Below are 15,050 nucleotides of genomic sequence, written 5' to 3'. Positions count from 1 at the left end.
CCTTCGGATAGACGAGGCGATTGAGCTCGGGAGCGAGGGCGCGAGGGCGCTCACAAACATACACACACACAAGCACGGGGGAGAAAGGCACGAGATGGGTGGTGGGGGAGGCATGGGGACGAGCATCGAGCGTCGAGCTTTGATCAGTCGAGGTGATGTGCGGTAGGTCATGAAAGGCCCGTCGACTGGACGGTCACGATCGGCGACGGCGGGTGTCGAGGGAGGGGAAAGGATGCGATGCGACGATGCGTCGTAGACGTCGTGGAGCTGGCTGTCATGTCAAAATCAATGGGCCGAGCCATCGAAGTCGTGACTAGGCCTGCGTTGGTCATATCGTCAGGATACGGTATATTCATTCGAGGTCTGGGACGCGGTATATCTAATCGAGAGAATCACTCCTCGCCGGTCCCTTCGCTACACCTCCGCGGCTTCGCCAACTTGTCTAGATCCTCGTCATCCAGCAGGGCGCGCAGCTCAGTATCGTCCTCGAATTCTAGGCCGTGAGCAGATTTGAGGTGACGCCGCATGTCGTAGAGACGCGAGAAGTGGACGTCGCATCGAGATGGCTGAGTAGAGGTGAAGCGATGTAGCTTGGAGTAGGGACAAGCAACTACGCGACCCCGCATTCGACGGCGTCGCTTGGTACCGGCTCCGCCATCGTCATCGTCTGCTGGTGCGCTTCCCGCCTGTACGTAACCCCTGCCAGTAAGAAGGTCGACCATCGAAGGCCCACTGGGTTGGCTCGAGCCAGCATCGCTCTTCCTCTTCCTCTTGCTCGTCTTGAGCCTGGCTGCCTCATCTCGCAACTGATCAGGTAAAGCCCCGCCGCCTCGTCGATAGATTTCGTCTTCCTCGTCCGAGTCCAGCTCCGAAGGAGGCGAAGGCGAGCTGTGGATTGGCAGACTACCGGCATCACCGCTCGTATTGGCGGCAGAGTCTTCCCGATCGCTGGCCGCCACCTTGCACTTGGTCTGATGTCTCTTGAGCAAATGCTTGTGCCCGTACGTCTTGCCGCACGCGCAAGCAAAGGGACGCAGCTTGAGGTGGGCGACTCGGATGTGCGTATCCCGCGCATGGTTGGATTTGAAGCGTTTGGTGCATGGTGTCATCGGCGATGAGGTCGCGTCGGGTGGCTGCCAATTGCAGACGTACTCTCGAGGCAGTGAACGGAGGTCGAGCTCTTCTTTGTCAGAGAGACCGCAGTCGCTCTCATTCTCTTCGTCATCATCGTCAGCGGCCGCCTCCCGCAGCGCGGCCTCCTTCTGCTTGTGTCTCTTTAGATGCGCCCTCAGATTCTCTGGCCTTTTAAACGTCTTTCCCCCGCAAATAGCATAAGGGCACGTTGGTGGATGCTCTTCCTTCATATGCCTTTGCAATGCCGACCAAGTCCCAAAGACCTTCTGCTCGCCATGCTCGTCTTGCCCGTGTGGCAGGCTGCAGGTGTACGTCCGATCAGAATGCACGCTCTTGAAATGTGAGTTGCGCTTCGAGTTGGTGGGGAAACGCTTCGTACACCCAGGGTGTGAGCAGGGAAATGGCAGCTTACTATCTTGCCCAGGAGCAGCGTGCTCCTCCCAGATGTGTTGCCGGAGATGCTTACGCTTGGCGAAGGTGGCGCTGCAGCCAGGTTCTGAGCACGGGTAGGTTGGCTTCTCTGGAGGCTGAGGGAGGGTGGATGATGATGCCACTGGAGAAGACTCGTCGTGAACTCCTTCCTTATGACGGGCCAAGTGTTGACTGGAGCGGAAGCGTTTGCCGCAGAGGTCGCAGGGAAAGCGCTTGGATACCTCGCGTTCCTCTGGCGCGAGGTGCGTCAATGCATGCTCTTGAAGCTTCCAGGCAGATGTGAAGGCCGAGGAGCAGCCGGGATGGGAGCAAGGGAACGGTCGTTCACCTGTGTGAGTACAGATGTGTGCTTCGAGCTTGGCCAGACGAGTGAAGGATCTGTGACAGTGGGGATGAGTGCAGGGAAAGTTGGCGCGGCGATGGGACGACGAGGATGAACAAGGCTGAGCCGGACGGGCTGAAGGGGAAGCAGTGTTGTCGTGTTGTGGATCCGGAGCGTAGGTGTGGCTATGATGATGGTGATGCGGCGCCTCGATGCGAGGAGCCGCGAGCGCTAACACTGACATCGCTGGCGGACAGCTGAGGCTGTAACGGCATCGAGGATCGCAAGGTTAGTTGGAAAGGGATGCGAATTTGGAATGGATGCCTGCACGGCGGCAGGCGGACTGGGCCCTCCAGCCACGTGGCACCCACGTTCTCCGAAGCCGGCGGCGGCAGCAACGGCGGCCAAGAGATGCGTCCGATCGAAGCCCCCGGGCCGTGCAGCAGGCAACGCAGCGATTGGCAGGTGATGGAGCGACGTGACTCGCTGGTACGTCGGTTGCTTCTTGTCCATCCTCGCCATCATCCCCGCCATGTCATCTTGTGATACCCGACATCCTCACGCCCACTTTGGTTTCGAAGTCGTCTCCGGGTACTTTGTCTTCGACGAGCCCACCCGCAACCCTGCTTCCTTCCCCGCCATTCCCGAGAACTTTGGTCTCTTGCCCAACCGCACATGGTCTAGTCTGGTGGCAGACGTGCAGCAATGGAACGAGGAAGCCCAAGCTGCGGGCAAGGGGACGGAGTACAAACTCGTCTTCGCTGCTCGTCATGGCGAGGGCTTCCACAATGTAGCCGAGGCAAAGTATGGGACCGAGGCGTGGTGAGTAGGCGCGGGAGCCATGTATGCTCTATGGCGATGCCTGCTCACTCACTTCGTCCACGCTGCGCAGGGATGCCAAATGGGCTCTGCTAAATGGTGACGGCGAAGCGATTTGGGGTCCAGACCCCGAGCTCACTCCCATCGGGGAAGACCAAGCGCGCTCCGTTAATCGGGAATGGCAGCGTCAACTCCACCTCTCCTCCCAAAGCAAAGATCACGCACCACTGCCCACCAAGCTCTTTTCGTCCCCTCTGAAGCGCTCCTCACGGACGCTTCAGCTGAGCTACGAAGGCTTGCTCCTCCCGCCTGGCACAATACCGCCGGGTGGGGAGGGCAAGGCCGTCGGTGCGCCGTACGTCAAGGAGGACCTGCGTGAGCAGTACGGCAACGACAACACGTGCATCAACCGATCGACCAAGAGTGAGATCCAGCGAAACTTCCCGCACTTTGAGATTGAGCAGGGGTTCACCGAGGAGGATGAGAGATTCAAGGTGAGCCTGGCAGAGGGGCGAGAGGTAGCAAAGGTGCTGGGTAGGAGTAGTATTGAGGCTCCGTACATCACGGATGGCTTGCGCGAGAATTATCGCGATGTGCACACATGCGATGAGCGATCCACGAGGAGTGTGGTCAAAGGGTACAATCCCGGATGGACCATTGAGCCTGGGTTTACCGAGGAGGATGGGGCATTTGGGGTGAGTCCGTGCCGAGAGGCCGCGATGAAGCTTCCCACCACCCAGGTCACCGTAGAGCAGCTCGTGCTCTCCAGAGACCCTGTCTTCGGTTGCGGCGCTACGTCCGGGCCAAGCTGTTGCTGACCTCCCTCGCCCTTTGCCTCTCTGCCCGCTCAGAAAATCCACGAGACGGTAGACGAGATGACCACGCGTGTTGCCAAGGCTCTGAAGGATATTTTTCAACTCAGCAAGGGACATCAAGGTGAATGGGGCGACGTCGAGGTGCAGCCTGCCTCGCCATTCGCTCACCTAGCCACCCTTCCGCCTCATCTTGGCCTCGCCTCCAGTGATTCACATCTCCTCCCACTCCGGCGTCATGGAGTCGCTTTGGCGCGCCACGAATCACAAGCATTTCAAGCCTGCTACAGGGGCCATTGTGAGCACCGATGCCAGCGCAAAGACGAGGGTATTGCACTGCGAACCCTGGCTGATCACTTCTTCTGCCTGTCGCACGTGCAGGTACCCCTGGTAGTCAAATTCGACCCAACGTCCTCTTCACTCAACTGAATCTGCGCTCCGCTAATAGCATGTCATCTCGTCATCGTCTGTCATCGTCGTCGTCGCCTTGTCATCGTCGCAGCACAGCCTCCATTTGTTCGCTGGACCCTAGCTTGCCGTGTCTCCTTCCCTCCCCGCCTTATTGCCCGTCGCCAAGACAATCTTCCGAGGCCGGGTCTTGAGCCTCCGCGGCCTCTGGCGGACTGGCACTCGACTGAGCACAGCAGAGTTGCGGTGCCTCTGCCTCATCTCAACTCAACACACGCCCATCGCATTGCATCGCAGCGTCCGACCCACTGGCTAGACGTTGGTCTTGCAGTTCGTCATCGCATACGCCACACGCCACCACCATCACTTCTTTTTACGACCTTGACGACCTCGCCGCTTTTCGCTTTTCTTCGTCTTTGAATCTCTCTTTCCCTGGTTCACACCCTCATTACTACCCGGATCGGCACCATAGACGCTTGCTTGGCTCACAGCCCCTGCCGTCGTCGATTGCTCTCGCTCCCAACGTTAGCATCGCTCCACCGAACAAATTGGGACGGCCTTGACCTACGGACAGGCACGTCAATCCCTGTACGCAACCTGCTCCCTTGGATTGTACCTGCAAGCTCCGTGGATCGTCCGAGATGCCCAGCATTCGCAGCCTTTTCCTCTTCGCCCTGCTTGGTCTCGCAGCATATACCGCAACGATCGTAGATGGTGAGTGGCAACGGCAAGCCTCGTGCATACGCATATAGTCTGACCCTCATCTTCCATCCTCTGCCTGCGCACACAGCCCACTCACAACGACCCAACCCTCTCTCCCGCATCGCCTACGCCAGCGACGCCTCAATCGATGTTGTGCGACGGTCTGGCCACCCGACGTCCAAAGGAGTGGTACGCCGTTCCTCCCCTCCTGCGCACGTCCTCTCCTCTGACTCAATACGACTGAGCCTGCGCGGCTTCAACCAGACTTTCCATCTCCATCTCGAGCCCAACGATGAGATTGTGCCACAAGAGGGCGCAACCCTGAATGTCTGGGGATGGGATGAGAGGGAGCAGAGGGAGGTACTCGAGGAGAGGAGGACCATTGCGCGGGAGAGCGTGCGGGCCTATCGCGGTGTGGTGGTACACCCCGAGCATTCGGCGAGGAGAATGTACGAGGATTCAGTCGGAGTCAGTCGGAGGTTGTCAGGACTGGACGAGCAAGAGGGCGTCATGGGCCACGCAGCAATCATGCTGCACGACGATGGCGATGCGCCGCGCTTCGAAGGCCTCTTTGACTGGCGAGGCAATCAGCATACAATCCAGACGGCGAGGACCTACCACGCCGGGCGGCACCACCTGGACCCAGCCTTGCATCGTCGCAGCATGGATCTGAATAACCTCGTCATTCATCGCGACTCGGACCTGCTCACCGACTTTGAGATGGAGCGAGCGGGCTTGGCTGTCAGGGATGTGACCGCGCCTACAGGCTGCACACACGACGGCCACGACTACAATGCAAACAACCACCTCTTTCTGACGGACGACAACAATGACGAATGGAGCAAGTCGCCACTCGACTTCTTTGCTCTGCCCGCCACCACGACTCTCGGTCGTCGCGCTTGGTTCGACCCACGCGAGCCCACGTCCTCCTTCTCCCCGTTATGGTCACGCGACCTCGCCACCCCGGACTTTTCCTACGACGTTCCCCTGGTTCGTCGCCAAGACGCCCTTGGCAATGGCGCCAACAACTCCTTTGTCTCCTCGATCGGCAACACGCAGGGCTGCCCCAAGAGCGCTATGGTAGTGTATATCGGCATGGCAGCGGACTGCAGCTTTACGCAGGCCAACGGCGGGTCGGTCAGCAACACCAGCACCACGCTGCTCAACGTCATCAACTCCGTCTCCACCACCTACCGCAACACCTTCAACGTCTCGCTGGGCGTGGTCGAGCTCGACGTGCGTCAGCCTACCTGCCCAAGCAGCGCGAACGCCAGCGTGCCCTGGAATACCGGATGCAGTGCGATGACCATCGACGACAGGCTCAGCGCCTTTTCAGAGTGGAGAGGAGCACAGTCCGCAAATGGCACGGGGCTGTGGCACTTGATTACGGGCTGTGGTAGCTCGGGTGAGAATGTCGGAGAGATTGGCGTGGCCTGGCTGGGGACATTGTGCAAGACAGATACGAGCAAGTCGGGGAGTGATACCGTTTCGGGCACGGGTGTCACCTCCAACACGAATCGCAATGCGCAGGTGGTCGCCCACGAGATCGGGCATAACTTTGGCCTCGTACATGGTGAGCAGCAGCGGGTTCTAACGAACAGTCGTCACCGCAGCAATTGACCATCTCTCCTCGTTCGCTCGCAGACTGCATGTCCGGCTGCACTCTCAGCGGCAGCACGGCTCGTCAATCGAACAGCGCCGTCTGCTGTCCTCAATCCTCGTCGAACTGCAATGACGCCGACGCGCACATCATGTCTCCCGTAGCAGCGCGGAACACGATGAGCTTCTCGCCCTGCTCCATCGGCAACATGTGCACCATGCTCGGTGGCGGCCTCAACACGAATTGCGTCACCAAGCCAGGCAGCCGTAACACCCTCTCGACTCAACAGTGCGGCAACGGCATCCTTGAGCCTGGCGAGGAATGCGACGCAGGAGCAAACGGTTCGCGCTGCTGTTCTTCGGAGTGCAAGCTTACGAGCGGCTCGCAGTGCGACCCTACCTCGACCGCTTGCTGTACCGACTCGTGTCAGTTCGCCGCAGCTTCCAAGCTCTGCCGTGCCGCCAAGGACAACAGTGGGTGCGACACGGCCGAGTACTGCACTGGCTCCTCCGCGGACTGCCCCGCCGACGAATACAAGGAGAATGGGTCCTCATGCGGCTCTGGAGGACTGCAATGCGCGAATGGGGTCTGCACCTCTCGCGATCAGCAATGTCGATCCCAGACCTCCTCGAGCGGCTCAGGCACCTTTGACAAGGCTTGCTCGGTCCGCTCAGACCAGTCGTGCTCCTTGGCATGTCAGGACGACTCCAACCCTGGGACTTGCACCTTGTTCCAGACCAACTTTATCGACGGGACTGCGTGTGGGTACGGCGGATTCTGTGAAGGCGGCGAGTGCAAGAGCAGCGGCTGGCAGGATACATTCAAGGGGTGGTATAGGAACAACTTGAACATTGCCATTCCTGTGACGATTGTTGTGGCGATCATCGTCATTGCAATCCTGTGGGGCTTGCTCCGCTGCTGCTTCGGCGGCAGAAGGCGGGCAGGAACAAAGCCAGCTGCTGCTGCGGGAGGCTGGAGGAGGGGACGTCGCAGCGGTGGACCGGTACAGCCACCACCGATGCGCAACAGTGGGGCACCAGCATCGGCGGCTCCGCCAGGAGGGCCATACGGCTACCAGAATGTGGCCAGCAACGATTATCCCTCCTACGCGGCGCCCAATGGCCCTCCACCACCTGTTCCGGCTCGCCACTCGCAGGGCTACCAGAGGCAGAGCCAGAGCGGGTGGGTTGATGCTACGCAGTGGAACGGCAGATAGGGCTGCGACACGTCTCTCGTCTAATTACCCTGTCGCGCCGCTCTACACTACACGCTACTCTTGACCCTCTACGCTACTCTCGACCCTCTACTTCTCACATGGACTTCTACCTCTTCTGTCTCGCCACAAATGTACATACCACTGCAACGCAACGCATAGCTTGAAGGACATAATACAGAGCCTTTGCTACTTGTTCTTGTCGTCAGTCACGTCTCTGCCTCGAGCTCCCATCTCGCCGAGAGTAGTTACGGAGGGCCGCACGATCGCCTCAGAAATTACTCACTCCCTCCCTCTCCATCTTCTCAACCCTCTCATCCCTCTTCTCCATCCCGCCAACCAGTCCACGTTTGCGCAAATTGCCCATCCCGTCGTCCACATTCTGCTTCAACCAGCGCAAGGTGCGATACGGCTTCAGCTGGGCCAGCCCGGCTTCCTGGCGGTGACGCTGAGACATGCGGTTGGAAAACGAGGACGACGAAGGGATGTGGCGCGATGAGGAGGAAGAGGAAGGCTCTTCACCTACAGGTGGGCTGGGAGGGCGTGGCTGCCTTCGTCGGACCGAGGGGTAGTCGGAGACGTCTGCTCCGCTAGGGTTGAGAGAGGAGGAGCGCAAAAAGCTCGTGAGCTCCTCATCCTCCTCCGAGCCGTTCGGTGAGGCGAGGGGTTGCTCCTCGTCACACGGGTCGCCCAGATCATTCGGGTCGCGCGCGTCCAACCCAGGAGGGGTGGTCCTCATCCCCGCGTCCCGCTTGCACAGCCATGCCTCGTGCGCATAACGCAATTCGTGATCACCGCTCAGCAGCGAGGAGTGGGCGTCACTGATGCCCGGAATAAAGGCGAGAGTGACGTCGACGTGTCCGACCAGGGCGAGGCTGGGGTGTACAGAGCCAGACGAGGTGCGGCGATGCATCCCACTAGACCGCCGTGACCTTGTATCTTCGCCTTCGACGTCGCTGCCGTCGCTGGACAAAGATGCAGCAGATCGATGAGCGACATCTTGATCTTCATCCTCTATGAGCAGGGGAGCCTTGACAAGGTCACGCAGGGCGGCATGGCGATGCCCCTGTACGTCCCCAACGGTGGCTCTTCTGCACAGCGCCTCTACTGCTCTGTGATCATTGGTAGCGTACAGCCCCACTCGCAAGGTTCTGCTCCCTGCCTCGATCCTCTCTGCGTCGACTAATGTGCGATCGAGTGGTAGGCAGCCAATGACACGGCGGCGATGTCGACCTGGAAGTCGCGCTGTAGAGCAGCGCAGAGTGAGCGTGAGAGAAGATGGGTAGCGACTGCGCATCGGCAGGCGAAGTCCTCCTGCATAATTGTAGTCGTAGGTCATGGCAACCCCTTCGGCCTTGATGCTATCCGTTTGGGCTCTGCCCCATCGCCCATCAAGTACCCAATGCGCTTCTCTCCCTTCTAGTCCGGCTTGATGGCCCACCTGCGCCTTCAACCCTGTCACACAAAGCGTTCCAACGCTCCATCCGCGTAGGGGCCGTGGCACGCAGAGATGTACGCTACGCCAGAGTAGCGTGACCCTGAGCTTTCCATACCCTAGTCCACCCTCCATCGTGCACCATCCGCTCCATCGCGCACTGTTGCCGAGCACCTCCGCCACGTCCAGGCTAACTACGCCAAGGATCGGATCTCCTTCGCGCTGCCGCCTGTCACGCACCACAAAGTCGACTCGGGCGCGCGAGAAGTCGGTGACGAAGCGTTCCGACCCGGCATTGATGAACGGTCGTGGGTTGAGGGTCTTGACTCGAGTCACGAGGACGGCTTCGTCGTTGAGGAGCACTTGCACGTAACTCGAGGGTAGGCGGGTAAGCCCGCCCCCGTCGAGAGCTGCAGAACCTCCTTCATCGTCCTCTGCGCCGCCGCTCCCGCCGCTGCCAGCGCCTGAGTTCTTGGAGAGGGTGCGTTGCGTACGTGTGACTTCGAGACCGTGGATGGAGTGAACGTGGAAGGCGAGGATGCCGCTCGGCCATTGACGTGCCGGCGGGGATGCTACGGCCGCTTCTTCTCCTGCAAGCAGCTTGGTCAGCTTGGTCACGCGCTCGTTGCGTGCTTGACGAGCACGAAGGACGGACTCGTCGAGAGGGAGGCCGAGCGAATGGACGAAGCGGTCGAAAGGGGTGAGGAAGGAGGCCATGTTGGCCGGCTGCTGCTGTGGCGTGTCCCCCGTGGCTGCCTGCTGTGCATCGTCCTGGCCCTCCCTCGCACGTCGGGCAGCCTGATCCATCAACTGCGACCGTGCAGGTGACGCCATAGTCCCCTCGCAGCCCTGCGGCTGTACCAGCTTCGCAAAGACGATCGAGTACCTCAACCTTCCCTGCGTGCTCATCCCACGGCGCATTGGCTCGAGTTCAGCTTCGTGCGTCTCCATCAACGCGCACGATCTCGCATCCGTATCCGTGGCGAGGGACTCCTTGATCAGTCGATCGATGCTCACATCGATCTTGCCCAACGGATCGTCGGCCGAGAAACGATCGGCGTCAAAGATTGTGAAGCGCAGACGGTCATGATCGCGCACTTCATCCGGCCCGACGAGGAGGTAGGCGACCTCTCCTCCCCATACAGGATTCTTGTTCTTGCGAAGGACGCGAGTGCGGAAGAGAGGTTTGCCTGCTCGAGCGAAGGAGAGGGTCACGAATGGGTCTGCGAGACCGTTGACGTCTGCCGCGGGTAGGTCAGTGGCCGAGTGGATCACTACCGCAATTACGCCCACTGCGTAGGTGTTTTTGGGCCCATCTCCTGATCCCATAATGGCGCCCAAGTCGATTGTGTAGGAGCCTGGAGCCACGAAGGGCTTGACCGTCGTCTGGATGCTGCGAAGGACGTAACTCGAGAGGAGTGGGAGATTCATTGCATCGATGACCATTCGTCGCCCCAGAGGTTTGGCCTTGATTTCCAGCCTGGGCTGCTCGAGGAGGGCGAAGCCGACGTGCTTGACGAATGGCAAGGCCGGAACGAGCTGCAAGCGTAATCGCATCTTCCCTTGCACCCCTACGACTTCACACCACACGGGTACCTCGACTGCGGCGATCTTCTGCAGGCCAATGGCCAGGTAGAGGAGGAGATGGATCGTCTCTGCGGGAGCTGCTCGTGGTGCGTGACTGTGATCGTCCCGCAGCGCTCCATCCGTGGCCGTGCTCTTGCCCTTGCTCGAGGCGCGGTACGAGAAGGTGACTTCGAGATTGACATGCTCGCCCAGGTCGACGTCTGAGATGGCTTGCTCCGCATCTGTGCGAGCGTCCGAAGTGACAGCGGCGTTTCCACCGAGGAAATGCTCCTCACCGGGGGGCAGGACTTTGAGGCTGTCGACGTTGAGGGGCACGTCGCCCTGGTCAAGGTCTTCGACGCGCACGGCATGCACGATGCCCGGTACCTGGAGTTGTAGGGCGTCCTCGAGCAAGTCGATGAATGGTGTGAACAGATCGGCACTGATCAGCGGCCATACTGACCCCAGGACGACGTTGAGCCATTCGACGGTCTCGGTGTTGTCCTTTGCGTCGAATGCTTGTTGGGCAGCTGCGGAGCGTTGAGACGCCGCAATATCTTGGCCGCGGGAGAGGAGCAGCTTGCACAAGATGAAGCAACCCGTGGCAGCGGCCAAGGCTGCGAAGATCCAGTGTACACGGGAGAGAGCCAGAGTGACGCATGATGTTGCGGCGAAGAAGGCGATGATGAGGCGTAGATGGGGTTCGATTGGGTTGCCAGCCGGCGAGGGCGCAGGATTTGGCCGAGGTGGGAGCTTTGGCGGCGTCGACGGCGGTGGCGGCGGCGTGGCTCCATTATCGTGTGTTGACGCGTATCCGGGGTCATTTCTCACGTCGCCCTGGCCTTCTACCCTCGACGGCCCCTGTTCTCCCTGAGCCTTCTTGTCATGCTGTGAGAAGCGTGAGCGGATCGACGCAGAGACGCTGCTGCTGCGTGGGAGGGATGGCGGCGGCGGCGGCGACGACGAGGATGATGGCGGTGACGACGTCGAAGTTGCCATTGGCGGCGACGACGACGACGGTGGTGAATCCGCTAATGAGATAGGAGGTCAAGAAGGATTGACGAAGGCTAAGTGGTCCCAATCTATGCGCCAAATGCGCCAGGCTGCACCGCCCGCCCGTCTCGAATGCAAGATGTCGTCGTGACGCACGCACGGGCCGTGAGACTTTGGGCCACGCAACCATCTTGAGCCTCGTCCGCTCTGCCCGCGCCTATTCTGCTCACGTCTGACCACTCATTGTTGTGAGTTTGCACTTGCACAGATCCCAGGCACCACGTCGTCTTGTCGGTCGCTCATGATCGAGGGCCGGCCCTGGGAGGTGGTCTCGCCCACCTTTGGGTCTTGCGGGTTTGCCCCTCGCTCTCCTCGGCGTCACGCCGGTGAGCGCCCCGCGCCGCCGCCCATGCAATTCCCGCACCCTGACGTTCCTGTTCCCGTCCCAACATCGAGCGAGGCAGCGTGAGTGAGCGAGCGAACGAGCGAGCGAGCGTGCCTGCACTGCACTGCACCACACCGCACCGCACCGCGTTTCATTTTCGCTCCTTTCCAACGTCCTCGTCCAAGCTGCGGCTTGCTCGACGTCGCAGTCGCAGCGCTGCCATGTCATGACGAGGAGCAGCAACCGCACACACGAAGCGCACTCAGCAATGACTGCAGACTCCTCCTCCACCGACTACGCCCTCGCTGCCGCCTCTTCTTTGCACTCGGCCGCAGCCAACGGCGATGCCTCCCTTGTCCAATACGCTTTAGAGAGCGGTCAGTCACCCAACGCCATCCTCCAAGGCGTCTCGCCAATTCATGCTGCAGCATCGTGCGGTGACGTCGCCTCAGTCAAGCTGCTACTCTCCTACGGCGCAGATGTCGATACCCCTCGACTGCAATCCACCTTGACAGGCCCCGGAGCACCTGGCTCCCGACCTCTACACTTTGCCGCCGCAAACGGGCACGCAGACGTAGTGAGATTGCTGCTCAGCCATGGAGCCAGACCGGCGGCTGTCGACGCAGACGGGGTTAGCCCCGAGACGTTGGCCATTGCCAATGGACATCGACATTGCATCGACATAATACGCACCTGGGTGCATACATACGGCCAAGAGGGATTGGCTGCCGTGGGGCCTGGCACTTCATCATCTCCTCAAAGCGCGGCATCACCGCTGCGCAGTCAAAGCTCCCTCGAGCAGCTGACGTCCAATGTGAAAGCCACGCTTAAGCATGCGGCGGCAATGGGTAGGACGTCGTCCAATCCCAATCTCAGAGCGCGCGCTCCTCCCCCGCTGCCCAGCCCTACCTTGAAGCCTCCGGACGACGAAGAAGACGACTCGGATCTAGGCTTCTCGACTGCAACGACGCCCGTCAATGCCAAGGTGTCGTCGGCAATGAGCAAGCGACGTCCTTCTATGCCCTCGATTCTGGAGAAGGCAGCTCATCCGGGCCAGACGATTCGATCTGCGTTGAGCGCGACTACCCAAGACGACGGCACCGGCGCCGCGAGCGGCGTGCCTCCCGCAGCAAAGGGCTTCAAGAGCGGCGGCAGCCTCGCCGCAAAACGCAGCATCTCCAACTTCTTCCTGCGCAAGGCAACAACGCAGCAAGCTCAGAGCAGTCACGGCGGCGAACTAGCTGCGCCGACTTTGAGCGCGGGCGGTGTCTCCAGCAAGTCAGCGCGTGGTCTTTCCCTTGCTTCAACGTTTTCGCCACGTAAAAGTGCGGGTGCCATCAAGCCCTCGCCCGCAGGCACTTCGACATCCGTAGCGGACCCGCGCAACGTCACTATGGCTACGTCGCACCATCGCGCACCGCCAGCTCCACCCTCGCCCTCTGCCAAGTCGCTTTCTTCCTCGTCGCCGCCGTCACGACCGAGGCGCCGAGCCCAGTCCCTCGTCGGCGCATTGCAGCGTCGTCCGTTTGCAAGTGATCCAGCGCCGCCGCTGCCTGGCGCACCTCTCTCACCGACTTCCTCTCTCAGTAGCAACGGCGGCGGTGGAAGCGGCGGCAGCTCCGCCCTCGGACAAGTTCAGACGTCGTTCAGGGATATCGTCTGGCAGACGAGCAGTAGCAGTGGCGGGACCAACTCGGGCAGTAACAGCGCAGTAGCCATCGCTCCTGCCGCCGCCTGTGATGAAGAGCGCGAATATCTCGGGGAGAGCTCTCCTACGCACGATGGACAGGACGACGATGACGGAGGGATGGGCGATTCGTTCCTTCCCGCGAGCCTGCGTAGGCGCGAAGGCAGTACCACTGGTCCTGGCTCGTCGAGTGGCGGCTCGCGCAATAGTCCGCGTGGATTTCGGCTGGTCAAGCTGCCTAGCACTGGTACGCTCAATTCAGTCGTGCTCGCCGAGGGCAATAGCCCTGCTGGAGGAAGAAGTAGGAGTGGGACCACATCGAATGCGTCAAACTCGACCGGATCGATTAGGAGCGTCGTCGGGCAGGGCACGAGCCCTCGCGCAGAAATGAACAGGCAGCGCTCCTCGAGCTCCCTGTCATCGATGGCGTCCACGCCTGCCTCTGCTGCGGGCAAGGCGAGTGCGCAGCTGCGACGGCCACCTGCCGAAACCAGCCGCAATCGATCCAACTCCCTGGCAAGCGCATCCTTCCTCTCTACCTCTTCCAACTCGTCCCTACGCGCTGCGTTCAACAGTGCGTCTGGTCCGCCTCCTTCGTCAGAGCAGGCGCGCAACCTTCTCCTCAAGCACGCGGGCGAATTCGGTGCAGGACGTGGTGTGGTTGGCGAGGATGGCAACACTTTAACGCTGGCGAAGCAGCTGGCCGCGTACGGCGAGGCTCTGGAGAGGGAGCGAGGCGGGAGCAGTGCGGCAGGCGGACCAGGCAGCGGCCTGACTTACAAGCGCAGTCGCGAGGCACTACCGAGCGTCAAGGAATATGGTCGCCCTCTTGCCCCCACCGAACGGGGCCTCGTCGCGCCAGCACCGCCCTCGGGCAGTGCAGTCACGCGCTACAGGTCTAGCAGCGACACGGCCAGCACGAGCGCTGCGGGTGGGCGGATCTACGGACGGCAGTCGTTTGCGTCCTCCTCCTCCAACGCGCCCGCGGTGGACGGTCGGACAAGCAGTAGTGCTGGGCGTGGCCACAAACAGAGGTTCCATCCACAGCAGCGCCCGATCCCCCCGGACCTGGATCGATCCGCGAACAGCTCCCCGAATCGTGAGCGAAGCGCCTCCGACTCTGGTCTACTCCATCCACCGGCGCGGCGAGGAGACCCAGTCTACGCGAACACTACCCCCTCTGGTCGACCAGCCTCGAATTCAGCCTCTACGGGAGGGACGGACGCGACTGGCGTGAGTGGGAGTACAGCGCCGACCAGTGTTGGAGGGTACGAGGAGGCGAGACCAAAGATGTCTCACGTGTGCGGCGCGGATGACGATGGGGAGCAGGAGGAAAGGCTACAAGATGATGGAGAGGACTCGTGGGAGAGGGTCGGGTGAAGCGCCGGGTGAGCGCGGGGTGGGATCGTCTCGCAGAGCTTTGCCGCATGTCACTCCGTTCGCGTTCAATAGCATGCACACGCACTAGCGGTCGCCGTCATGATGGGAGTGCAAGCCGGCGTTCAGCGGGACTGCATAGTATAGGCAATGATACCGTGAGAG

The 15,050-nt window shown here is 60.8% G+C and overlaps 5 protein-coding genes across 5 annotated transcripts; 3 read left to right on the top strand and 2 right to left on the bottom strand.

Moving 5' to 3' along the window:
• Positions 1-332: 332 nt before the first annotated feature.
• BDZ90DRAFT_232331 (hypothetical protein) lies at positions 333-2,182 on the bottom strand. The gene has a single exon (XM_025506209.1). It carries the CDS (start codon positions 2,130-2,132, stop codon positions 393-395), a length of 1,740 nt encoding a protein of 579 aa, XP_025361963.1. The 5' UTR covers positions 2,133-2,182; the 3' UTR covers positions 333-392.
• A 156-nt stretch (positions 2,183-2,338) lies between these two features.
• BDZ90DRAFT_279713 (hypothetical protein) lies at positions 2,339-3,948 on the top strand (the record flags this gene model as incomplete). The annotated part of the gene is made up of 5 exons (XM_025509203.1): positions 2,339-2,710; positions 2,781-3,402; positions 3,559-3,643; positions 3,729-3,817; positions 3,901-3,948. The coding sequence occupies exons 1-5, from the start codon at positions 2,421-2,423 to the stop codon at positions 3,946-3,948; spliced, it is 1,134 nt and encodes a 377-aa protein (XP_025361962.1). The 5' UTR covers positions 2,339-2,420.
• Positions 3,949-4,200: 252 nt separating this feature from the next.
• BDZ90DRAFT_232330 (hypothetical protein) lies at positions 4,201-7,917 on the top strand. Its single transcript, XM_025506208.1, has 3 exons — positions 4,201-4,641; positions 4,718-6,202; positions 6,274-7,917. Exons 1-3 carry the CDS (start codon positions 4,569-4,571, stop codon positions 7,443-7,445), a joined length of 2,730 nt encoding a protein of 909 aa, XP_025361961.1. The 5' UTR covers positions 4,201-4,568; the 3' UTR covers positions 7,446-7,917.
• Positions 7,714-11,680, bottom strand: BDZ90DRAFT_227159 (hypothetical protein; the record flags this gene model as incomplete). The annotated part of the gene is made up of 3 exons (XM_025504742.1): positions 7,714-11,331; positions 11,357-11,474; positions 11,667-11,680. 3 exons carry the CDS (start codon positions 11,678-11,680, stop codon positions 7,714-7,716), a joined length of 3,750 nt encoding a protein of 1,249 aa, XP_025361960.1.
• Positions 11,681-12,665: 985 nt separating this feature from the next.
• Positions 12,666-14,888, top strand: BDZ90DRAFT_227158 (hypothetical protein; the record flags this gene model as incomplete). Its single annotated transcript, XM_025504741.1, has 1 exon — positions 12,666-14,888. One exon carries the CDS (start codon positions 12,666-12,668, stop codon positions 14,886-14,888), a length of 2,223 nt encoding a protein of 740 aa, XP_025361959.1.
• Between the last annotated feature and the right edge of the window lie 162 nt (positions 14,889-15,050).

This window comes from Jaminaea rosea (assembly GCF_003144245.1).
Source record: "Jaminaea rosea strain MCA 5214 unplaced genomic scaffold BDZ90scaffold_7, whole genome shotgun sequence".
NCBI classification, from domain to species: domain Eukaryota; kingdom Fungi; phylum Basidiomycota; class Exobasidiomycetes; order Microstromatales; genus Jaminaea; species Jaminaea rosea.
The sequence above is the reverse complement of the archived record's forward strand: the minus strand, read 5'-3'. Positions and strand labels throughout refer to the sequence as shown.

Excerpts from the sequence above, each read along its gene's own strand:
- BDZ90DRAFT_232331 (XM_025506209.1), bottom strand. The coding sequence starts at position 2,132 with ATGTCAGTGTTAGCGCTCGCGGCTCCTCGCATCGAGGCGCCGCATCAC.
- BDZ90DRAFT_232330 (XM_025506208.1), top strand. The coding sequence starts at position 4,569 with ATGCCCAGCATTCGCAGCCTTTTCCTCTTCGCCCTGCTTGGTCTCGCA. Across the intron at positions 4,642-4,717 it reads TACCGCAACGATCGTAGATG|CCCACTCACAACGACCCAAC; the intron begins GTGAGTGGCAAC and ends CTGCGCACACAG. Across the intron at positions 6,203-6,273 it reads TAACTTTGGCCTCGTACATG|ACTGCATGTCCGGCTGCACT; the intron begins GTGAGCAGCAGC and ends GTTCGCTCGCAG.